General features: G+C 44.7%; 1 protein-coding gene across 3 annotated transcripts in view; it reads left to right on the plus strand.

Annotated features, from left to right (window-relative positions):
- The window catches only part of LOC115079516 (long-chain-fatty-acid--CoA ligase ACSBG2-like), a 133283-nt gene that overhangs the window by 75900 nt on the left and 31780 nt on the right, over positions 1–25603 (plus strand). For all 3 annotated transcript variants that reach the window (XM_029583161.1, XM_029583153.1, XM_029583165.1), the window contains exons 8-11: positions 1753–1902; positions 15200–15364; positions 24557–24738; positions 24954–25187. In XM_029583161.1, coding sequence (XP_029439021.1) covers positions 1753–1902; positions 15200–15364; positions 24557–24738; positions 24954–25187 — 731 coding nt within the window. The remainder of the gene's footprint in view (positions 1–1752; positions 1903–15199; positions 15365–24556; positions 24739–24953; positions 25188–25603) is intronic.

Raw genomic sequence — 25603 nt, forward strand, 5'->3', positions numbered from 1 at the left:
TAACCCCTGCCTGCCTCTCTCTGACAGTCCTCTTGTTCTCTCTGTGCAGTGGAAGGAGTTGATGCAGCTGGGGGCAGGGGTGGTCAGTGGTCTGTACTGTGTGCATTAACCCCTGCCTGCCTCTCTCTGACAGTCCTCTTGTTCTCTCTGTGCAGTGGGAGGAGTTGATGCAGCTGGGGGGCAGGGGTGTTCACTGGTCTGTACTGTGTGCATTAACCCCTGCCTGCCTCTCTCTGACAGTCCTCTTGTTCTCTCTGTGCAGTGGGAGGAGTTGATGCAGCTGGGGGCAGGGGAGGTCACTGGTCTGTACTGTGTGCATTAACCCCTGCCTGCCTCTCTCTGACAGTCCTCTTGTTCTCTCTGTGCAGTGGGAGGAGTTGATGCAGCTGGGGGCAGGGGTGGTCAGTGGTCTGTACTGTGTGCATTAACCCCTGCCTGCCTCTCTCTGACAGTCCTCTTGTTCTCTCTGTGCAGTGGGAGGAGTTGATGCAGCTGGGGGACAGGGGAGGTCACTGGTCTGTACTATGTGCATTAACCCCTGCCTGCCTCTCTCTGACAGTCCTCTTGTTCTCTCTGTGCAGTGGGAGGAGTTGATGCAGCTGGGGGCAGGGGAGGTCACTGGTCTGCACTGTGTGCATTAACCCCTGCCTGCCTCTCTCTGACAGTCCTCTTGTTCTCTCTGTGCAGTGGGAGGAGTTGATGCAGCTGGGGGACAGGGGAGGTCACTGGTCTGCACTGTGTGCATTAACCCCTGCCTGCCTCTCTCTGACAGTCCTCTTGTTCTCTCTGTGCAGTGGGAGGAGTTGATGCAGCTGGGGGACAGGGGAGGTCACTGGTCTGCACTGTGTGCAGTAACCCGTGCCTGCCTCTCTCTGACAGTCCTCTTGTTCTCTCTGTGCAGTGGGAGGAGTTGATGCAGCTGGGGGCAGGGGAGGTCACTGGTCTGTACTGTGTGCATTAACCCCTGCCTGCCTCTCTCTGACAGACCTCTTGTTCTCTCTGTGCAGTGGGAGGAGTTGATGCAGCTGGGGGCAGGGGAGGTCACTGGTCTGTACTGTGTGCATTAACCCCTGCCTGCCTCTCTCTGACAGTCCTCTTGTTCTCTCTGTGCAGTGGGAGGAGTTGATGCAGCTGGGGGCAGGGGTGGTCACTGGTCTGTACTGTGTGCATTAACCCCTGCCTGCCTCTCTCTGACAGTCCTCTTGTTCTCTCTGTGCAGTGGGAGGAGTTGATGCAGCTGGGGGGCAGGGGAGGTCACTGGTCTGTACTGTGTGCATTAACCCCTGCCTGCCTCTCTCTGACAGTCCTCTTGTTCTCTCTGTGCAGTGGGAGGAGTTGATGCAGCTGGGGGGCAGGGGTGGTCACTGGTCTGTACTGTGTGCATTAACCCCTGCCTGCCTCTCTCTGACAGTCCTCTTGTTCTCTCTGTGCAGTGGGAGGAGTTGATGCAGCTGGGGGGCAGGGGAGGTCACTGGTCTGCACTGTGTGCATTAACCCCTGCCTGCCTCTCTCTGACAGTCTTCTTGTTCTCTCTGTGCAGTGGGAGGAGTTGATGCAGCTGGGGGCAGGGGAGGTCACTGGTCTGAACTGTGTACATTAACCCCTGCCTGCCTCTCTCTGACAGTCTTCTTGTTCTCTCTGTGCAGTGGGAGGAGTTGATGCAGCTGGGGGCAGGGGAGGTCACTGGTCTGTACTGTGTGCATTAACCCCTGCCTGCCTCTCTCTGACAGTCCTCTTGTTCTCTCTGTGCAGTGGGAGGAGTTGATGCAGCTGGGGTCAGATGTTCAGGATTCACAGCTGGATGAAATAATCTCCTCCCAGAAAGCCAACCAGTGCTGCACCCTGATCTACACCTCCGGGACCACAGGGAACCCCAAAGGGGTGATGCTCAGCCATGACAATGTGAGTAGAAAGGTGGAACCTGCGTCGGCTTGTCTTAAGACTGAGGGCGTATGAAGAAACAAGACATATCCTGCACGGGAGTGCAAAGCTCCCTTTATTGTTCTTAGGGGCACTTTGTGGGACAATTCAGTAAGGTTTCTCTATGGAGTGATACAGAGGCATTATGATATTCTCTGTTTTATTCTCCATTCCTTCCTAATAATCCCCAGCGCTCTATTTGCTTTCTTGGCTGCTGCTGCACACAATGCTCATTCTATGGTTTCTCTATGGAGCGATACAGAGGCATTATGATATTCTCTGTTTTATTCACCATTCCTTTCCTAATAATCCCCAGCACTCTATTTGCTTTCTTGGCTGCTGCTGCACACAATGCTCATTGTATGGTTTCTCTATGGGGCGATACAGAGACATTATGATATTCTCTGTTTTATTCTCCATCCCTTTCCTAATAATCCCTAGCACTTTATTTGCTTTCTTGGCTGCTGCTGCACACAATGCTCATTGTATGGTTTCTCTATGGTGTGATACAGAGGCATTATGATATTCTCTGTTATATTCTCCATCCCTTTCCTAATAATCCCTAGCACTCTATTTGCTTTCTTGGCTGCTGCTGCACACAATGCTCATTGTATGGTTTCTCTATGGAGTGATACAGAGACATTATGATATTCTCTGTTTTATTCTCCATTCCTTTCCTAATAATCCCCAGCACTCTATTTGCTTTCTTGGCTGCTGCTGCACACAATGCTCATTGTATGGTTTCTCTATGGGGCGATACAGAGACATTATGATATTCTCTGTTTTATTCTCCATCCCTTTCCTAATAATCCCTAGCACTTTATTTGCTTTCTTGGCTGCTGCTGCACACAATGCTCATTGTATGGTTTCTCTATGGAGTGATACAGGGGCATTATGATATTCTCTGTTTTATTCTCCAGTCCTTTCCTAATAATCCCTAGCACTCTATTTGCTTTCTTGGCTGCTGCTGCACACAATGCTCATTGTATGGTTTCTCTATGGTGTGATACAGAGGCATTATGATATTCTCTGTTTTATTCTCCATCCCTTTCCTAATAATCCCTAGCACTTTATTTGCTTTCTTGGCTGCTGCTGCACACAATGCTCATTGTATGGTTTCTCTATGGAGTGATACAGAGACATTATGATATTCTCTGTTTTATTCTCCAGTCCTTTCCTAATAATCCCTAGCACTCTATTTGCTTTCTTGGCTGCTGCTGCACACAATGCTCATTGTATGGTTTCTCTATGGAGTGATACAGAGACATTATGATATTCTCTGTTTTATTCTCCATTCCTTTCCTAATAATCCCCAGCACTCTATTTGCTTTCTTGGCTGCTGCTGCACACAATGCTCATTGTATGGTTTCTCTATGGTGTGATACAGAGGCATTATGATATTCTCTGTTTTATTCTCCATTCCTTTCCTAATAATCCCCAGCACTCTATTTGCTTTCTTGGCTGCTGCTGCACACAATGCTCATTGTATGGTTTCTCTATGGAGTGATACAGGGGCATTATGATATTCTCTGTTTTATTCTCCATCCCTTTCCTAATAATCCCCAGCGCTCTGTTTGCTTTCTTGGCTGCTGCTGCACACAATGCTCATTGTATGGTTTCTCTATGGAGTGATACAGACATTATGATATTCTCTGTTTTATTCTCCATTCCTTTCCTAATAATCCCCAGTGCTCTATTTGCTTTCTTGGCTGCTGCTGCACACAATGCTCATTGTATGGTTTCTCTATGGTGTGATACAGAGGCATTATGATATTCTCTGTTTTATTCTCCATCCCTTTCCTAATAATCCCTAGCACTCTATTTGCTTTCTTGGCTGCTGCTGCACAGAATGCTCATTGTATGGTTTCTCTATGGAGGGATACAGAGACATTATGATATTCTCTGTTTTATTCTCCCTTCCTTTCCTAATAATCCCTAGCACTCTATTTGCTTTCTTGGCTGCTGCTGCACAGAATGCTCATTGTATGGTTTATCTATGGAGTGATACAGAGGCATTATGATATTCTCTGTTTTATTCTCCCTTCCTTTCCTAATAATCCCCAGCACTCTATTTGCTTTCTTGGCTGCTGCTGCACACAGTGCTCATTGTATGGTTTCTCTATGGAGTGATACAGAGGCATCATGATATTCTCTGTTTTATTCTCCATTCCTTTCCTAATAATCCCAGCACTCTATTTGCTTTCTTGGCTGCTGCTGCACACAATGCTCATTGTATGGTTTCTCTATGGAGTGATACAGAGACATTATGATATTCTCTGTTTTATTCTCCATTCCTTTCCTAATAATCCCCAGCACTCTATTTGCTTTCTTGGCTACTGCTGCTGCACACAATGCTCATTGTATGGTTTCTCTATGGAGCGATACAGAGGCATTATGATATTCTCTGTTTTATTCTCCATTCCTTTCCTAATAATCCCCAGCATTCTGTTTGCTTTCTTGGCTGCTGCTGCACACAATGCTCATTGTATGGTTTCTCTATGGAGTGATACAGAGACATTATGATATTCTCTGTTTTATTCTCCATTCCTTTCCTAATAATCCCCAGCACTCTTTTTGCTTTCTTGGCTGCTGCTGCACACAATGCTCATTGTATGGTTTCTCTATGGAGTGATACAGATGCATTATGATATTCTCTGTTTTATTCTCCATTCCTTTCCTAATAATCCCAGCACTCTATTTGCTTTCTTGGCTGCTGCTGCACACAATGCTCATTGTATGGTTTCTCTATGGAGCGATACAGAGACATTATGATATTCTCTGTTTTATTCTCCATTCCTTTCCTAATAATCCCAGCACTCTATTTGCTTTCTTGGCTGCTGCTGCACACAATGCTCATTGTGTGGTTTCTCTGTGGAGCGATACAGGGGCATTATGATATTCTCTGTTTTATTCTCCATTCCTTCCCTAATAATCCCTAGCACTCTATTTGCTTTCTTGGCTGCTGCTGCACACAATGCTCATTGTATGGTTTCTCTATGGAGTGATACAGAGACATTATGATATTCTCTGTTTTATTCTCCATTCCTTTCCTAATAATCCCAGCACTCTATTTGCTTTCTTGGCTGCTGCTGCACACAATGCTCATTGTATGGTTTCTCTATGGAGCGATACAGAGACATTATGATATTCTCTGTTTTATTCTCCATTCCTTTCCTAATAATCCCAGCACTCTATTTGCTTTCTTGGCTGCTGCTGCACACAATGCTCATTGTGTGGTTTCTCTGTGGAGTGATACAGGGGCATTATGATATTCTCTGTTTTATTCTCCATTCCTTCCCTAATAATCCCAGCACTCTATTTGCTTTCTTGGCTGCTGCTGCACACAATGCTCATTGTATGGTTTCTCTATGGAGCGATACAGAGACATTATGATATTCTCTGTTTTATTCTCCATTCCTTTCCTAATAATCCCAGCACTCTATTTGCTTTCTTGGCTGCTGCTGCACACAATGCTCATTGTGTGGTTTCTCTGTGGAGTGATACAGGGGCATTATGATATTCTCTGTTTTATTCTCCATTCCTTCCCTAATAATCCCAGCACTCTATTTGCTTTCTTGGCTGCTGCTGCACACAATGCTCATTGTATGGTTTCTCTATGGAGTGATACAGAGACATTATGATATTCTCTGTTTTATTCTCCATTCCTTTCCTAATAATCCCCAGCACTCTATTTGCTTTCTTGGCTGCTGCTGCACACAATGCTCATTGTATGGTTTCTCTATGGAGTGATACAGAGACATTATGATATTCTCTGTTTTATTCTCCATTCCTTCCTAATAATCCCCAGCACTCTATTTGCTTTCTTGGCTGCTGCTGCACACAATGCTCATTGTATGGTTTCTCTATGGAGCGATACAGAGGCATTATGATATTCTCTGTTTTATTCTCCATTCCTTCCCTAATAATCCCAGCACTCTATTTGCTTTCTTGGCTGCTGCTGCACACAATGCTCATTGTATGGTTTCTCTATGGAGTGATACAGAGACATTATGATATTCTCTGTTTTATTCTCCATTCCTTTCCTAATAATCCCAGCACTCTATTTGCTTTCTAGGCTGCTGCTGCACACAATGCTCATTGTATGGTTTCTCTATGGAGTGATACAGAGACATTATGATATTCTCTGTTTTATTCTCCATTCCTTTCCTAATAATCCCTAGCACTCTATTTGCTTTCTTGGCTGCTGCTGCACACAATGCTCATTGTGTGGTTTCTCTGTGGAGTGATACAGGGGCATTATGATATTCTCTGTTTTATTCTCCATTCCTTCCTAATAATCCCCAGCACTCTATTTGCTTTCTTGGCTGCTGCTGCACACAATGCTCATTGTATGGTTTCTCTATGGAGCGATACAGAGGCATTATGATATTCTCTGTTTTATTCTCCATTCCTTCCCTAATAATCCCCAGCACTCTATTTGCTTTCTTGGCTGCTGCTGCACACAATGCTCATTGTATGGTTTCTCTATGGAGTGATTCAGGGGCATTATGATATTCTGTGTTTTATTCTCCATCCCTTTCCTAATAATCCCTAGCACTCTGTTTGCTTTCTTGGCTGCTGCTGCACACAATGCTCATTGTATGGTTTCTCTATGGAGTGATACAGAGACATTATGATATTCTCTGTTTTATTCTCCATTCCTTTCCTAATAATCCCAGCACTCTATTTGCTTTCTTGGCTGCTGCTGCACACAATGCTCATTGTATGGTTTCTCTATGGAGCGATACAGAGACATTATGATATTCTCTGTTTTATTCTCCATTCCTTTCCTAATAATCCCAGCACTCTATTTGCTTTCTTGGCTGCTGCTGCACACAATGCTCATTGTGTGGTTTCTCTGTGGAGTGATACAGGGGCATTATGATATTCTCTGTTTTATTCTCCATTCCTTCCCTAATAATCCCAGCACTCTATTTGCTTTCTTGGCTGCTGCTGCACACAATGCTCATTGTATGGTTTCTCTATGGAGTGATACAGAGACATTATGATATTCTCTGTTTTATTCTCCATTCCTTTCCTAATAATCCCCAGCACTCTATTTGCTTTCTTGGCTGCTGCTGCACACAATGCTCATTGTATGGTTTCTCTATGGAGTGATACAGAGACATTATGATATTCTCTGTTTTATTCTCCATTCCTTCCTAATAATCCCCAGCACTCTATTTGCTTTCTTGGCTGCTGCTGCACACAATGCTCATTGTATGGTTTCTCTATGGAGCGATACAGAGGCATTATGATATTCTCTGTTTTATTCTCCATTCCTTCCCTAATAATCCCAGCACTCTATTTGCTTTCTTGGCTGCTGCTGCACACAATGCTCATTGTATGGTTTCTCTATGGAGTGATACAGAGACATTATGATATTCTCTGTTTTATTCTCCATTCCTTTCCTAATAATCCCTAGCACTCTATTTGCTTTCTTGGCTGCTGCTGCACACAATGCTCATTGTGTGGTTTCTCTGTGGAGTGATACAGGGGCATTATGATATTCTCTGTTTTATTCTCCATTCCTTCCTAATAATCCCCAGCACTCTATTTGCTTTCTTGGCTGCTGCTGCACACAATGCTCATTGTATGGTTTCTCTATGGAGCGATACAGAGGCATTATGATATTCTCTGTTTTATTCTCCATTCCTTCCCTAATAATCCCAGCACTCTATTTGCTTTCTTGGCTGCTGCTGCACACAATGCTCATTGTATGGTTTCTCTATGGAGCGATACAGAGACATTATGATATTCTCTGTTTTATTCTCCATTCCTTTCCTAATAATCCCAGCACTCTATTTGCTTTCTTGGCTGCTGCTGCACACAATGCTCATTGTATGGTTTCTCTATGGAGTGATACAGAGACATTATGATATTCTCTGTTTTATTCTCCATTCCTTTCCTAATAATCCCTAGCACTCTATTTGCTTTCTTGGCTGCTGCTGCACACAATGCTCATTGTGTGGTTTCTCTGTGGAGTGATACAGGGGCATTATGATATTCTCTGTTTTATTCTCCATTCCTTCCTAATAATCCCCAGCACTCTATTTGCTTTCTTGGCTGCTGCTGCACACAATGCTCATTGTATGGTTTCTCTATGGAGCGATACAGAGGCATTATGATATTCTCTGTTTTATTCTCCATTCCTTCCCTAATAATCCCAGCACTCTATTTGCTTTCTTGCTGCTGCTGCACACAGTGCTCATTGTATGGTTTCTCTATGGAGTGATACAGAGACATTATGATATTCTCTGTTTTATTCTCCATTCCTTTCCTAATAATCCCCAGCACTCTATTTGCTTTCTTGGCTGCTGCTGCACACAATGCTCATTGTATGGTTTCTCTATGGAGTGATACAGAGACATTATGATATTCTCTGTTTTATTCTCCATTCCTTTCCTAATAATCCCCAGCACTCTATTTGCTTTCTTGGCTGCTGCTGCACACAATGCTCATTGTATGGTTTCTCTATGGAGCGATACAGAGGCATTATGATATTCTCTGTTTTATTCTCCATTCCTTTCCTAATAATCCCTAGCACTCTATTTTCTTTCTTGGCTGCTGCTGCACACAATGCTCATTGTATGGTTTCTGTATGGAGGGATACAGAGACATTATGATATTCTCTGTTTTATTCTCCATTCCTTCCCTAATAATCCCCAGCACTCTATTTGCTTTCTTGGCTGCTGCTGCACACAATGCTCATTGTATGGTTTCTCTATGGAGCGATACAGAGGCATTATGATATTCTCTGTTTTATTCTCCATTCCTTTCCTAATAATCCCCAGCGCTCTGTTTGCTTTCTTGGTTGCTGCTGCACACAATGCTCATTGTATGGTTTCTCTATGGAGCGATACAGAGACATTATGATATTCTCTGTTTTATTCTCCATTCCTTTCCTAATAATCCCCAGCACTCTGTTTGCTTTCTTGGCTGCTGCTGCACACAATGCTCATTGTATGGTTTCTCTATGGAGTGGTACAGAGACATTATGATATTCTCTGTTTTATTCTCCATTCCTTCCTAATAATCCCCAGCACTCTATTTGCTTTCTTGGCTGCTGCTGCACACAATGCTCATTGTATGGTTTCTCTGGGGAGTGATACAGAGACATTATGACATTCTATGTTTTATTCTCCATTCCTTTCCTAATAATCCCTAGCACTCTATTTGTTTCTTGTTTCCTCTGCACACAATGCTCATTGTATGGTTTCTCTATGGAGTGATACAGAGACATTATGATATTCTCTGTTTTATTCTCCATTCCTTCCCTAATAATCCCCAGCGCTCTATTTGTTTCTTGTTTCCTCTGCACACAATGCTCATTGTATGGTTTCTCTATGGAGTGATACAGAGACATTATGATATTCTCTGTTTTATTCTCCATTCCTTTCCTAATAATCCCCAGCACTCTATTTGCTTTCTTGGCTGCTGCTGCACACAATGCTCATTTTATGGTTTCTCTATGGAGTGATACAGAGACATTATGATATTCTCTGTTTTATTCTCCATTCCTTCCCTAATAATCCCCAGCGCTCTATTTGCTTTCTTGGCTGCTGCTGCACACAATGCTCATTGTATGGTTTCTCTATGGAGTGATACAGAGACATTATGATATTCTCTGTTTTATTCTCCATTCCTTTCCTAATAATCCCCAGCACTCTATTTGCTTTCTTGGCTGCTGCTGCACACAATGCTCATTGTATGGTTTCTCTATGGAGTGATACAGAGGCATTATGATATTCTCTGTTTTATTCTCCATTCCTTCCCTAATAATCCCCAGCGCTCTATTTGTTTCTTGTTTCCTCTGCACACAATGCTCATTGTATGGTTTCTCTATGGAGTGATACAGAGACATTATGATATTCTCTGTTTTATTCTCCATTCCTTCCCTAATAATCCCCAGCACTCTATTTGCTTTCTTGGCTGCTGCTGCACACAATGCTCATTGTATGGTTTCTCTATGGAGTGATACAGAGACATTATGATATTCTCTGTTTTATTCTCCATTCCTTCCCTAATAATCCCCAGCGCTCTATTTGTTTCTTGTTTCCTCTGCACACAATGCTCATTGTATGGTTTCTCTATGGAGTGATACAGAGACATTATGATATTCTGTTTTATTCTCCATTCCTTTCCTAATAATCCCCAGCACTCTATTTGCTTTCTTGGCTGCTGCTGCACACAATGCTCATTTTATGGTTTCTCTATGGAGTGATACAGAGACATTATGATATTCTCTGTTTTATTCTCCATTCCTTCCCTAATAATCCCCAGCGCTCTATTTGCTTTCTTGGCTGCTGCTGCACACAATGCTCATTGTATGGTTTCTCTATGGAGTGATACAGAGACATTATGATATTCTCTGTTTTATTCTCCATTCCTTTCCTAATAATCCCCAGCACTCTATTTGCTTTCTTGGCTGCTGCTGCACACAATGCTCATTGTATGGTTTCTCTATGGAGTGATACAGAGGCATTATGATATTCTCTGTTTTATTCTCCATTCCTTCCCTAATAATCCCCAGCGCTCTATTTGTTTCTTGTTTCCTCTGCACACAATGCTCATTGTATGGTTTCTCTATGGAGTGATACAGAGACATTATGATATTCTCTGTTTTATTCTCCATTCCTTCCCTAATAATCCCCAGCACTCTATTTGCTTTCTTGGCTGCTGCTGCACACAATGCTCATTGTATGGTTTCTCTATGGAGTGATACAGAGACATTATGATATTCTCTGTTTTATTCTCCATTCCTTCCCTAATAATCCCCAGCGCTCTATTTGTTTCTTGTTTCCTCTGCACACAATGCTCATTGTATGGTTTCTCTATGGAGTGATACAGAGACATTATGATATTCTGTTTTATTCTCCATTCCTTTCCTAATAATCCCCAGCACTCTATTTGCTTTCTTGGCTGCTGCTGCACACAATGCTCATTTTATGGTTTCTCTATGGAGTGATACAGAGACATTATGATATTCTCTGTTTTATTCTCCATTCCTTCCCTAATAATCCCCAGCGCTCTATTTGCTTTCTTGGCTGCTGCTGCACACAATGCTCATTGTATGGTTTCTCTATGGAGTGATACAGAGACATTATGATATTCTCTGTTTTATTCTCCATTCCTTTCCTAATAATCCCCAGCACTCTATTTGCTTTCTTGGCTGCTGCTGCTGCACACAATGCTCATTGTATGGTTTCTCTATGGAGCGATACAGAGACATTATGATATTCTCTGTTTTATTTTCCATTCCTTTCCTAATAATCCCTAGCACTCTATTTGTTTCTTGTTTCCTCTGCACACAATGCTCATTGTATGGTTTCTCTATGGAGTGATACAGAGACATTATGATATTCTCTGTTTTATTCTCCATTCCTTCCCTAATAATCCCCAGCGCTCTATTTGTTTCTTGTTTCCTCTGCACACAATGCTCATTGTATGGTTTCTCTATGGAGTGATACAGAGACATTATGATATTCTCTGTTTTATTCTCCATTGCTTTCCTAATAATCCCCAGCGCTCTATTTGCTTTCTTGGCTGCTGCTGCACACAATGCTCATTGTATGGTTTCTCTATGGAGTGATACAGAGGCATTATGATATTCTCTGTTTTATTCTCCATTCCTTCCCTAATAATCCCCAGATACAGAGAATAAAACAGAGAATATCATAATGTCTCTGTATCACTCCATAGAGAAACCATACAATGAGCATTGTGTGCAGCAGCAGCCAAGAAAGCAAATAGAGTGCTGGGGATTATTAGGAAAGGACTGGAGAATAAAACAGAGAATATCATAATGTCCCTGTATCACTCCATAGAGAAACCATACAATGAGCATTGTGTGCAGCAGCAGCCAAGAAAGCAAACAGAATGCTGGGGATTATTAGGAAAGGACTGGAGAATAAAACAGAGAATATCATAATGTCTCTGTATCACTCCATAGAGAAACCATACAATGAGCATTGTGTGCAGCAGCAGCCAAGAAAGCAAATAGAGCGCTGGGGATTATTAGGAAGGAATGGAGAATAAAACAGAGAATATCATAATGCCCCTGTATCACTCCATAGAGAAACCATACAATGAGCATTGTGTGCAGTAGCAGCCAAGAAAGCAAACAGAATGCTGGAGATTATTAGGAAAGGAATGGAGAATAAAACAGAGAATATCATAATGTCCCTGTATCACTCCATAGAGAAACCATACAATGAGCATTGTGTGCAGCAGCAGCCAAGAAAGCAGAGTGCTAGGGATTATTAGGAAAGGAATAGAGAATAAAACAGAGAATATCATAATGTCTCTGTATCACTCCATAGAGAAACCATACACTGAGCATTGTGTGCAGCAGCAGCAGCCAAGAAAGCAAATAGAGTGCTGGGGATTATTAGGAAAGGAATGGAGAATAAAACAGAGAATATCCTAATGCCTCTGTATCACTCCATGGTGCGACCTCATCTTGAGTACTGTGGGCAGTTCTGGTCACCGCATCTCAAAAACGATCTAGTGCAGGGGTGGCCAATTCTGATCCTTGAGAGCCGTAAAAGCAGCCCTGTTTTTCAGGACATTCCCAAAGAATATGCATGAGATATGTTTGCATATAATGGAGGCAGTGCATACAGTGCTCTCTCATAGTCACTGTGGATATCCTGAAAACCAGGCTTGTTGTGGCTCTTGAGTTGGGTACTCCTGATGCAGTGGAACTAGAAATGGTAATGGAGGTTGCTATTCAGAATGGTTGGTCCGGGTAACTTCGGAGGTTAGCCAGAGAAACTTGAAATTTCCTACCCTATCAGATAGGCACATTTTAACCCCTTAAGCTGGGAAAATGTCACCAAGAGGCCACCTGGGGATGTTCTGGGCCTGGGGTTCAGGGTTTTCCAACTAGCGCTCATACTCAGCTCTAGACAGATAAAGTTATCCCGCCTCCTGGGGTCAGAAAAGCTAGCGGTCTAGCGGCAGCCCTACCTCCATTCCCTCCTCCCTCCCCCAAGCAAAGAAAAAGACAAGAGGTAGCAAGGGGCAGCCAATCCCTCTCCCTCCTACTTTCCCTGTACGTACCCAGATCAGTCCAGACTCCAGGGGTTTGCCTCCCCTCCAGCAGATGGAGACAGAGAGCCTTTTACTGACCCCGCCACTTAACCCGAGGTGCCACCTGCAGTCCCTCAGTATTTCTCTGTCTCCAGCAGATGGAGACAGAGAGCGTTTTACTGACACCACCACTTAACCTGGTGCACCACCTGCAGTCCCTCAGTATTTCTCTGTCTCCAGCAGATGGAAGGTGGTGAGGAACCTGGAGTCTGAAGGGAATTAAAAAAAAAAGAGGAGTATTGTTAGCATTAATTCCTCCTTAGCCCTCCCTGAGGGTTGGTAGGTCCTGGTGAGACCATCCTTTCAGGGGAAGGAGCTGCCAATCAGGAGGGGTTGGGAACCCCTGGGTCTGACTGGATCCTTCACCCGTGGAGGGGGTTAGAAAACTGGTGGGGCCAGTTCCCTCTCCTCCCTCCCTCAGGAGCACAGCCGGAGCCTGCAGCCGCAACTATAACGTTTTAGAATAAAGTTAAAAAAAAGAAAAAAGAAAAGGCACTCAAAGTTTTCTGCTGCCACGACTCTCCCTTGCTCCTGCTGCGCCTCCGGAGGGGAAGGCAGCTTGGGGAGCACGCAGGGGGGCCGCGGAGAAGCAGCGATTCTCCACGATTAGTGCAGGAGGGAGCCGAGCAGCCCGACAGTGCTTTCCCCGATTTCGGCGGGAACGGCGGCCATTTTGTCTACGTTTGCTGCCGTGTCTGACAGGGCTTGCAGGGACGCTGCCCTGACCGCACCACTGTCGCTGGCTGATCGAAGGCCCTCAGAGCCCCGGGGGCCCCGGGATCCTCTATTAGGGGAGGAGGAGGAGGACCTCCTGGAGCAGGACCCAGAGGAATCAAGGGATTTTTCCCCCCAGATTTCGTTTTGCTAATGCATTAAGCTTTCTTGGTGAAAAGGGTGGCTGGAGGTCGCCATCCCAAGCCACTGGACCTGCCAGAGCCAGCTGTGGCCAAGAAGTCGTGTTCAGCATAGTTTTCCATCTTGACTCGGGTACAGGTCAATACTGACAGATTGCAGGAAACTGTCAGTAGAACTTTCTCTGTCTCCATCTGCTGGAGGGGAGGCAAAACCCAGGAGTCTGGACTGATCTGTGGTACACTCACTGGGCAAAACAGAACTATTTTCTCTATATTATCACATTACATAACACAAAATAAGAGAAGTGCAAAAATGTTTATTGTGCTTTCAATATAACTTCAGGAATGTGTTCAGAAATATAAAAACCATATCACACACACACTCATTCACACCTTTAAAATCATCGAAGTACATAATAAGGCCAGCATGTGTATTTCTCATAAATCTATACAGTATTATAATCTATATCTAATACACCATTGACCTGACTCCCTGTGGAACTTTCCACTTACAATCTATTCAAAATTTAAATATTGCAATATCCATTTTTGAAGCTGGCTTCTTTCATGTACGTCTCTCTCTTGGAAACCTCCGTTCTGAATTCAATTGTAATACCGACATTACAATTGAATTCAGAACGGAGGTTTCCAAGAGAGAGACGTACATGAAAGAAGCCAGCTTCAAAAATGGATATTGCAATATTTAAATTTTGAATAGATTGTAAGTGGAAAGTTCCACAGGGAGTCAGGTCAATGGTGTATTAGATATAGATTATAATACTGTATAGATTTATGAGAAATACACATGCTGGCCTTATTATGTACGATGATTTTAAAGGTGTGAATGAGTGTGTGTGTGATATGGTTTTTATATTTCTGAACACATTCCTGAAGTTATATTGAAAGCACAATAAACATTTTTGCACTTTTCTCTTATTTTCTGATCTGTGGTACTACAGGAACGGAAATGAGCAGGGAAGAACCAATTTTCCTTTATTTTGGTTTGATGGTACCAGACACTGCTCTGGTGCTCGGAGGTTGTGGTGTTTGATACCTGTGCTTTATCTTGGTGTCACGGTACAGACATTGTTCTTATGCTTAAAGTCGGTGGTGTTTGGTACCAGTATTCTGTCTTGGTGTGATGGTACAGTCATTGCTTTGGTGTTCGATACCTGTGTCATTTGGTACTGGTGCTTTATCTCATGGTAAAACTGATCTACTGGTCAAGGCCGAAGATGGGTTTGATTTTGATGAAAGCTCATCTTTATCCTGTAAAGAAACTCCCTGTATTGCTGGCCAATAAGTAATTTATTTCTTTTCTTGGGAGCCAGGTGACCTGGTCAATGAGGGCGTTTGGAAATACCCTGGGCTTGGGAGAAGAGGAAGTTGGGGTCAGTTACCTACCTCTAAGTCACATTGCAGCCCAAGCCTTAGATATCTGGATGCCCCTGATCTTTGGAGGGACAACTTACTTTGGAGAGCCAGAAAACCTGAAGGTAAGTTGGTACTACCCTTGCAAAAAGCTTCTGATATAGAATATAGTCTGAACCCCCAAATACTGACACCTTCACATGCACGGTACATCCATTCATTCAGAAACAAATGTGCTCTAATTGTTTCATTTGCGTGTTCCCAAAACAAATGGAGGGGTCCCATGAATAAAACAAATCGTATTTGTCCCATTTGTTTTCATTCCCCACTCATTTCTGTGGCTCATTCTATGGCTCATTGAAGTCTATGGGCCATAGAAATGAATGGGGAGCAGGTAACTATAGTAACTAGCCCTTCCCTGTGACTCATATGTGACCTCACTGCATTCTAAGAGCCTGGGTAAGACATATTGTCAAGGAGACCACAGACATGACATATCACAGTGAAGCACTTTTCTAAACTACCTTATCACTGCCATCTGGATCAAGTGATGCTGATCCTGAAGTCTGCTCTGGTGCTCGGTGGCTGTGGTGTGTAGTACTGGTACTTTATTTTGGTTTGATGATCCTGAAGTCTGAGCATGTGTGGATTGGGCATGTTTAAAATTTTAAAAGAAAGACAGCAAGGCAAAAGGGGCAATATTCACGTTATTAAAAGAGGTAAACTGATTAAAAATACTATCCAATGTCAACATACGTGAGGTGATGTGTCCTACGAATGCCGGTATATAAAAAGCGTTAAATAAATAAATAAATAAATAAGGTGAGTACCTAAGGAATATGTTATGAATGTTTTTGGAATTAAAAAGTATTTTTTGTTGTTAAATAGAATCCAGTCAAGTGATTCCTGAGCAGCCCAGTCCAGGTTTCCCCCTGGGAAATTAGAGCCAGTACCTTAGCGCAGGTGAAGTTCTGATGCTGTTTCTTGGGAAAGGTAGAAACGGCTTGGTTGGCAACCAGTGATCAGGCTGGCAAAATGAGACTAGAGCCAGTTAAAGCACAATTGCCTTCAGATTAGAGAATTCAATTTCCAGAAGTTATAATTCTAGCAAAGATTTTCCAGCATCTATTACATCTGAAACAGGGTAAAGAGGGAAGGAGCCTGTTGCAGGCATGGACCCTTGGACCGAGGTGGAGTTGGCCCTGCAGGTCCCCATCGTTGGCTGGCGGAGTTGGATGAGGCAGGGGCCCAGCTGGAGCTTTGCCTATACCAGCCCACATTCTCCTCAGGTTGAGCCTTTGGTTGCCGGGGCTGGCAGGTCTTAGGTGAAGGCCTCTGCTTATGGTCAGAAGATCTGAAGAAGAGATGAGGGCGTGCAGGTGAAGTTGAAGGCAAGCTCGGGTCAAAGGCAGTCGGCGTTCAAGGAAGGTTCAGTAGGCAAGCTGAGGTCAGTACCAAGTATTCATCCAAGGAAAGCCGGAAAGAGTGGCAGGCAGGGAGGCAAGGAGCAGCACAGGCGGGCAGATGAGAAGACGTGGAACACAGAATAACTGAAGAACTGACCACAAGAACTGAAGAGGAACTGAAGATGCAAGTAAAGACTAGAGATGAAGATAAAGACCACTGAAGCTGGAGACAAGACAAGAAACAAGAACTGAAGACAAGATGAAGACCAGGAACTGAAGTCAAGATGCAGGAACCTGGGAACGCTGAGGCAACTCACTCTACGCAGGATGTAGGGGGTCCTTTTGCCAAGGTGAGGAAGGGTTATGCAGAAGGGCCTTAAATAGGCCTAAGCCTGTGATGGCAACAATGGGCGCCATGGGAGGTTTCCCAGCACGGGCCCGTTAAATGATTCACTGTTGGATGTGCATGAGCCTGGGCAGACCCAGCAGGAAGACAGGGCCCGGGGGTGAGTACAGCGGTCCACGGGACGATCCCGTATACCGCCAAACATAACAGAGCCGTAGAATAATTTAGGAGGTATAAGAGGTTTTTACAGATATGATATTATCGAAGCAGGGATTTTAAAGTTGCTCACAGTTTTAGAGAAAAGGAGAAAAGCAAAAGGAGCAGAAGGGCTACTCTTAAGCTCTGCTCTGAGGCCGGGCAGAACTAGTAAAAAAATGCATTTTAAGAAGAAAGAGCAGAGGGGAAAACACTTTACAGTTTGAATGGGAGAGAGTGAGTTACCTATCAAGGTAAGAAAGTGGTAGTATAGGGTAAAAATGAAGAGGTTATTTTACAGCATATTCAGAATGCTTGAATGAACAGTGAGATGAGAGAGTGCGCGGACTGAAAAGGAATACATTGAGTTTCCACAGACTTAAAAAAAAAAAAGCAATGGTGGAAATTGTGCAGGAGAGGTACATAACTCTCTTGGGTACCAGCTATTAACACTGAGCACATGAAATAAAACCTTCTCTAGCCTGTGATATGAAGGTTTAAAGAAAACCCACTATAATATTTGGTTGAGACAGTGACAAACTGCACTGTCGAGGTTTTTTCGACGAAAAGCTGCTGAGAAAAGCTACAGTCCTACACAAAGTATCTGGAAGCCTTTAAAATAATTACTTTAAGATCATCAAGAAGGATATTGGCTGCAATTTGAAAGAACGAATAAAAGAAAACACATACAAGTGAACAGGGAGCACATGAGAGTCCCTGCTCTTTCATTAGCACGGGGCATATTTACTTTATTTTTATTTTTACAGTTCCCACAAGCCATTGTTGACATTACATTCAGGGAACACTGCACATATTAGGCTGCGGAAGAGCTACATTCAGGGAACACTGCACGTATCAGGCTGCGGAAGAGCTACATTCAGGGAACACTGCACGTATCAGGCTGCGGAAGAGCTACATTCAGGGAACACTGCACGTATCAGGCTGCGGAAGAGCTACATTCAGGGAACACTGCACGTATTAGGCTGAGGAAAAGCTACATTCAGGGAACACTGCACGTATTAAGCTGCGGAAGAGCTACATTCAGGGAACACTGCACGTATCAGGCTGCGGAAGAGCTACATTCAGGGAACACTGCACGTATTAGGCTGCGGAAGAGCTACATTCAGGGAACACTGCACGTATTAGGCTGCGGAACAGCTTCAGTATAGGGAGATCATCTCTTTTTTTTATGTAACCCCACCCCAGTGTGCAGGTCCAACATGGACGGGGACGTAAAGTTATTTATTGACTCTTCGGGGCAGGAACGCTGACTAGCTCTTTCACTTCCCCTAATTTCCAAGATGTGTATCCTTTTCGACTGGGGGTAGAAAGGGGTCCTCTCAGGTCCCAATGCTGGGTGACTGATGTCATCTCCTGAATTCCCCGGTGAGGTGAATTCTTACACTTTGTATGCTGTGTGCCCAAAAGAAAGCATAGGAACCACTGGGCTAGTATCCAAAATAATACTCTTCTGAAGACAATGATGGAACGATGGCACAACTAAATATGATTTTGTTTTCCAGCACTTGGGTCTCTCTCTCTCTCACTCTCTTGGTTTACAATTCTATATCCTCTGTCTGCGCAAAAGTCTCTTAGAAAGGCCAGGAATCCAACCACCCTCCTAGCTTAGGCTGAGCAGTGGTTGGTTCCCTTTGGTTAGGGCCTGTTTAGTGGACAGGAAACCCTTCTCAGATGGCAAAAATCTGTATCTGCATAGAGAGTGAATTTCTCTCTGTCCCCAGGGATTGTGAAGACTCTGATTGGGTGCCCTCCTTCTATAAATGATTTCTTACTCACAGATGGCCTTGGTCTTGATGGGGATCCCTGATGGAAGGAACCCTGTACAGAACTGCAGGTCTCAGAGGTCCCACTGATGGGTAGGAAGAGGGGCAGAAAAAAACATTTCCTCCCAGGCCTTGGAAATTATCTTCTTCTGTTCCCGAAAGCAAATAGCACTGGATTTCCCTTGCAATGGGTCAGCACCGCTTCATGGGCAAGTCTTCCCTATCCCTGGGTGTCTTCAACTCAGAGTCCCCCAGTCCCTGAGTCTTGGAAAGGCCCAGGTGTTCAGCAGGGCTATTACCAAGCAAAATGTCCAAAAATCCAAATCAGTCACTGCACCTCGGGTGGAGAGACCAGCAGTGGATTCTCTGACCAGAACTGGAGGATCTCGGAGGGCTTCCAAGCTTCCAGGTAGGCCCAAAATGTAACTCAGGAACAACTTTCCTCTCCAACTTTCAACTAAGACTGTCCCCGGAGCCCTTTGCAGAGCTCTGCTATAAAACCCCCATGCAGAGGATATATCCATGACAGCACCCTCAACGGGAGGGGCAGCCCCTAAGTATCTCTCTAACTGCACTAGTCTGTATATTCCCAGGGCTTACTGGTCACCCAAAAAGGTGCCCAGGTTACATTATGCTCTGGGATAGTGATACCCAGACATAGGGGGAAAAAGCATAGGACCGCTTCTACAACCAAAACCAAAAGCAAAGCACATCAAGCAGTATTGTCTGAATTTTCAAGAAGCTCCTTCCCCGTAAAAATGTTGCTAGTAGTAATTTTGTTATGGGTTTGACAGTTATCATAAGGCTTGGGGATAACATGCATGGAGCGGCAGTTACTACCCTTAACAGAAGGCATGGGGGTAACCTGCATGGAGTGGCAGTTACTACCCTTAACAGAAGGCATGGGGGTAACCTGCATGGAGTGGCAGTTACTACCCTTAACAGAAGGCATGGGGGTAACCTGCAAAGTCGGTATATAAAGATTTTAAATAAATAAATAAATAAGGCATGGGGGTAACCTGCATGGAGCGGCAGTTACTACCCTTAACAGAAGGCATGTGGTAACCTGCATAGAGCGGCAGTTACTACCCTTAACAGAAGACATGGGGTAACCTGCATAGAGTGGCAGTTACTACCCTTAACAGAAGGCATGGGGGTAACCTGCATGGAGCGGCAGTTACTACCCTTAACAGAAGGCATGGGGGTAACCTGCATGGAGCGGCAGTTACTACCCTTAACAGAAGGCACGGGGTAACCTACATAGAGTGGCAGTTACTAACCTTAACAGAAGGCATGGGGGTAACCTGCATGGAGTGGCAGTTACTACCCTTAACAGAAGTCATGGGGGTAACCTGCACAGAGCAGCAGTTACTGCCCTTAACAGAAGGTATGGGGTAATCTGCACGGAGCGGCAGTTACTGCCCTTAACAGAAGGCATGAGGGTAACCTGCACGGAGCAGCAGTTACTACCCTTAACAGAAGGCATGGGGGTAACCTGCACGGAGCGGCAGTTACTGCCCTTAACAGAAGGCATGGGGGTAACCTGCACGGAGCGGCAGTTACTTCCCTTAACAGAAGGTATGGGGGTAACCTGCATGGAGCAGCAGTTACTACCCGTAACAGAAGGCATGGGGGTAGCCTGCATGGAGCGGTAGTTACTATCCTTAACAGAAGGCATGGTGGTAACCTGCATGGAGTGGCAGTTACTATCCTTAACAGAAGGCATGGGGTAACCTGCACAGAGCAGCAGTTACTACCCTTAACAGAAGGCATGGGGGTAACCTGCACGGAGCGGCAGTTACTACCCTTAATAGAAGGCATGGAGGTAACCTGCAGGGAGTGGCAGTTACTATCCTTAACAGAAGGCATGGGGGTAACCTGCATGGAGCGGCATTTACTACCCTTAACAGAAGGCATGGGGATAACCTGCATGGAGCGGCAGTTACTACCCTTAACAGAAGGCATGGGGATAACCTGCACAGAGTGGCATTTACTACCCTTAACAGAAGGCATGGGGGTAACCTGCACGGAGCAGCAGTTACTACCCTTAACAGAAGGTATGGGGGTAACCTGCAAGGAGCGGCAGTTACTCCCCTTAACAGAAGGCATGGGGGTAACCTGCATGGAGCGGCAGTTACTACCCTTAACAGAAGTCATGGGGGTAACCTGCACGGAGCAGCAGTTACTACCCTTAACAGAAGTCATGGGGATAACCTGCATGGAGCGGCAGTTACTACCCTTAACAGAAGTCATGGGGATAACCTGCATGGAGCGGCAGTTACTACCCTTAACAGAAGGCATGGGGATAACCTGCACAGAGTGGCATTTACTACCCTTAACAGAAGGCATGGGGGTAACCTGCACGGAGCAGCAGTTACTATCCTTAACAGAAGTCATGGGGGTAACCTGCACGGAGCAGCAGTTACTATCCTTAACAGAAGTCATGGGGGTAACCTGCACGGAGCAGCAGTTACTACCCTTAACAGAAGTCATGGAGGTAACCTGCACGGAGCAGCAGTTACTATCCTTAACAGAAGGCATGGGGGTAACCTGCACGGAGCGGCAGTTACTACCCTTAACAGAAGTCATGGGGGTAACCTGCACGGAGCAGCAGTTACTATCCTTAACAGAAGGCATGGGGGTAACCTGCACGGAGCGGCAGTTACTATCCTTAACAGAAGTCATGGGGGTAACCTGCACGGAGCAGCAGTTGTAATCATAAGAAGCTTGCTGGGCAGATTGGATAGACCTTCATTTATATATTACTATGTTAAAAGGCACTGTACTCTGCTTTTGTACCTGCTGTCTGCAGATTGTATTTTTTTCTGCTGTTACTTTACTGGTGTTTCATAACAGATTTTGCTTTTCCGTCTGATTGGACTGTGAAAAATCCCCTCCTGTTTGGACTCACCCATGCGTATAGGAAGGTTTCTCCTTAATTCTAAGGCTTGAGTTTGACTAACAGTGAATGAGAATAGGGTCCACTTAGGGGTGAACCAAATACTCACAGAGGGGGAATCTGTGATTTTTCCTGTCCAAAAGGGGACAGAATTCCTGAGCCCACTCTGTCCTAAAAGGGACTGAACCACGTTTTTGTAACCCACTCACCAGTGCTGAGAAGGAGAAGACTCTTCCTTCCATCTGTTTTTAGTTTATTTGCCCCGGTTAGTGGACCCTGTACAACCAGTTTCTTACCAAGTTTTTCATCTTAGGACCCTCTCCAAGGTTGCTCACCATGTTCACGAGTGGAGCAGTATTAATGTTTTGGATTTTCAGAAGGCGTTTGACAAAGTTCCTCATGAGAGGCTTCTAGGAAAAGTAAAAAGTCATGGGATAGGTGGTGATGTCCTTTTGTGGATTACAATCTGGCTAAAAGACAGGAAACAGAGAGTAGGATTAAATGGGCAATTTTCTCAGTGGAAGGGAGTGGACAGTGGAGTGCCTCAGGGATCTGTTCTGGGTCTTGAAAAAGCAATGACAAGTGAAGTGATCAGATTTGCAGATAAAACAAGAACATTTTAAGTAGCTGATAGACAGATAGACTGTGAGGAATTGCAGAAAGACCTTGCAAGACTGGAGAAGTGGGCATCTGACTGGCAGATGAAAATGAATGTAGAGAAGTGTAAAGTGTTGCACGTGGGGGACAATAACCCTACTTTTAGGGTCACACCTCAGGAGTAACCACCCAGAAAAAGGATCTTGGAGTCACGGTGGATGGTACAACGCAATGCTCTGCTCAGTACACAGCTGCAATCAGAAACGCTAGCAATTATTCGGAAAGGAATGAGGAATAAAACAGAGAACATTTTGATAGCACACCTTGAGTATCGTCACCCCCTCTCAAAAAGGATTTAGCGAAATAAGAAAAGGTACTGAGAAGGGCCACAAAAATGGTGAAGGGGGTGGAACGGCTGCCTTCTGAAGAGAGGATTAACAGGTAGAGCTCTGCAGCTTGGAGACAAGGCCGTGGAGGGGATATGAGAGGGGGTTTATAAAATCATGAGTGGGAACAGTTATTTACCCCTGCATATAATACCAGGAGGCGCTCCTTGAAATGGAACAGGCGGTGGATTTAACACCAATGGGAGAAAATGTTCTTTCACTTAATGCACAATCAGGCGGTAGAATTTGCCAGAAGCTGGGGGTCAGGGCAGCCATCATAGCTGGATTTCAAAAGGCTTTGGACGAGTTCCTGGAGGAAAAGTCTATATCAACAGTTATGAACCGGGTGAATCCGGGAAGCCTCCCTGCTTTGTCGCTAGGCGCGTTGACTCTGGGGAACCCACCACTGTGTCACTAGGAGCAAGCAACAAGAAAGTGGATCTGCTTTTTTAGGGTGGAGACAGGAGTGCTGGAGCTTGATGGACCTTTTCCTCTGACTCCGCAGGGCATCTATTTTCTTCTTATGGTCCAACAGTGTCAAAGGCTTTACTAAAATCAAAGGAGACTAGCTCATCGATAATCTAATTCCTCGCTTGCCTAGTCAAAAAATATTTGTCAAATCTGTCGCTGTTTGGCATCGCTTCCCCCAACCCTACTGGAAAAAGCATGTGGCCTTAGATCCTGCGATCTGCTAAGGGTCCAGATACTCTGTTATCATTTCTTTTAGCAGTGATTGCATTCATTTATCTATTACTGGAGACAGTCTACCTAAAGGAAAATAAGGATTGGACACTACCTTATCACTCACCCCCACTTTGCACTACTCCCCCGAATTTCTGTTTTCTAAGTGCATGACGGCAGTCCTAAGTGCCACACACTCAGCCACTTCTAGGAATGCGTGAGGCAGCAGCCAGAACCAGAGGGCTGGTAGGGTACATAGGGAGAGTCATAACCTGGGGGTGATAATGCCTCCGTACAGGCCTTCAGTGACATCTCACCTAAGCTATTGTGTTAGACTCTGGAGGCCGTTCCTCAGAATAACAGGCTGTTGGTGGACCACAGAACAGCCACCAAAATGAGCGGATTCTAAAGCAATATGCGCATAAAATGAGACCTAAACACATAAATATATTTATCCGAGAGGAGAGGAGAGATGGGAGGAAGGGTTATGATCGAGATGTCCAAATACCTCAAAGGCAGAAATCAGACACAAGAAGCAAACCTTCTGTAGATCAAGAGGTCACAGTATGAAGCTCCAGTAGGGTGGCCCCAGGGCCACGATTAGAAAGATTAGACCAAGATTAGATTCTCCATGGACAGGGTGGGGGATGTGTAGAACAGAATTCCAGTGGAGGTGGTAGAGGTAGATAGTGTAAGGGATTTTCAGAAAAAATGGAATAAATATAGAGGATTCCACAGTGTGTGGAGGTGAAGGAGAGACTGTGGTCGGTGGCATTCCTCCAGGAGGCAGGTGGGGTGCTTGATGAGCTTCATGTCAAACGGAACATTTCTTTGCATCAATCATTATTATTGTGGCTAAATATCACCAAAAATTGCCCCCATAATGTTTATTAAAAAACCCGTTTAAAAGTAATAGAAAACCTATTATGACAAAAAATATAGAAGACCGAGGAATAAAATCAATCGAGGCAGCAAATGAGCTACGAATGATGTCGGTTTCCTAACTCCTGTCTCCTGCTTTAGGGCTCTCTGGTCACCACTCTGCAGGAGGTGCGTCCCACATTTTTCCTGGGCATGCCTCGAGTGTGGGAGAAGATTATGGAAAGTATTAAGACTTTGAACATTGAATCTTCTGTCATCAAGAGGAAGGCAACTGATTGGGCCAGGGACATCGGACTGCGGGCTAACTATAACCACATGAACGGGTATGGGACCTCATCACAGAAGGGGTAGGAGTGGTGGTATCAGAGCAGGTACCTCCTGTAGGACACATGGAGGTAAAACAAAGAACCATAGGTAGGACGGGGGAAGATAGATCACTCATCTCTATGCAGTGGAGAGCCAGATGAGAGGTGAGTTAGTGGGATGGTCGGCAGGGGTCCATCTTATGCTGAATCATTCTCTTTCTGTTCTCTGTAAGGATTAACTCTGTGCCCTGGGGCTACTCGCTGGCTGACCGCCTGGTATTAAAGAAGATACATGTAGCTGTGGGTCTTGATCGCTGTAAGGTGTGTAGCACTGGAGCCGCTCCCATCTCTAAGGACACACTCGAGTACTTCATGAGTGTCAACCTGCCGATTTATGAGGTCTACGGGATGAGTGAGAGTTCAGGGCCACACACAGTGTCAAATCGGAAAAACTTTCGCATCACAAGGTCAGTGAGTCACTGGAGATACTTACTCATACAGACTCATCCCTTCCTCCCTATCACCATGAGATCAGTGAGTCATTGGGGATACTCATATAGACTCATCCTTCCCTCCCTATCACCATGGAATCAGTGAGTCATTCGGGATACTCATACAGACTCATCCCTCCCGCCCTATCACCATGAGATCAGTGAGTCATTGGGGATACTCATATAAACTCATCCCTCCCTCCCTCCCTATCACCATCAAATCAGTGAGTCATTGGGGATACTCATACAGACTCATCCTTCCCTCCTTATCACCATGGGATCAGTGAGTCATTCGGAATACTCATACAGACTCATCCGTCCCGCCCTATCACCATGAGATCAGTGAGTCATTGGGGATACTCATATAGACTCATCCCACCCTCCCTCCCTAT

The sequence above is a fragment of the Rhinatrema bivittatum genome, chromosome 1 (genome assembly GCF_901001135.1).
Source record: "Rhinatrema bivittatum chromosome 1, aRhiBiv1.1, whole genome shotgun sequence".
Lineage (NCBI taxonomy): Eukaryota > Metazoa > Chordata > Amphibia > Gymnophiona > Rhinatrematidae > Rhinatrema > Rhinatrema bivittatum.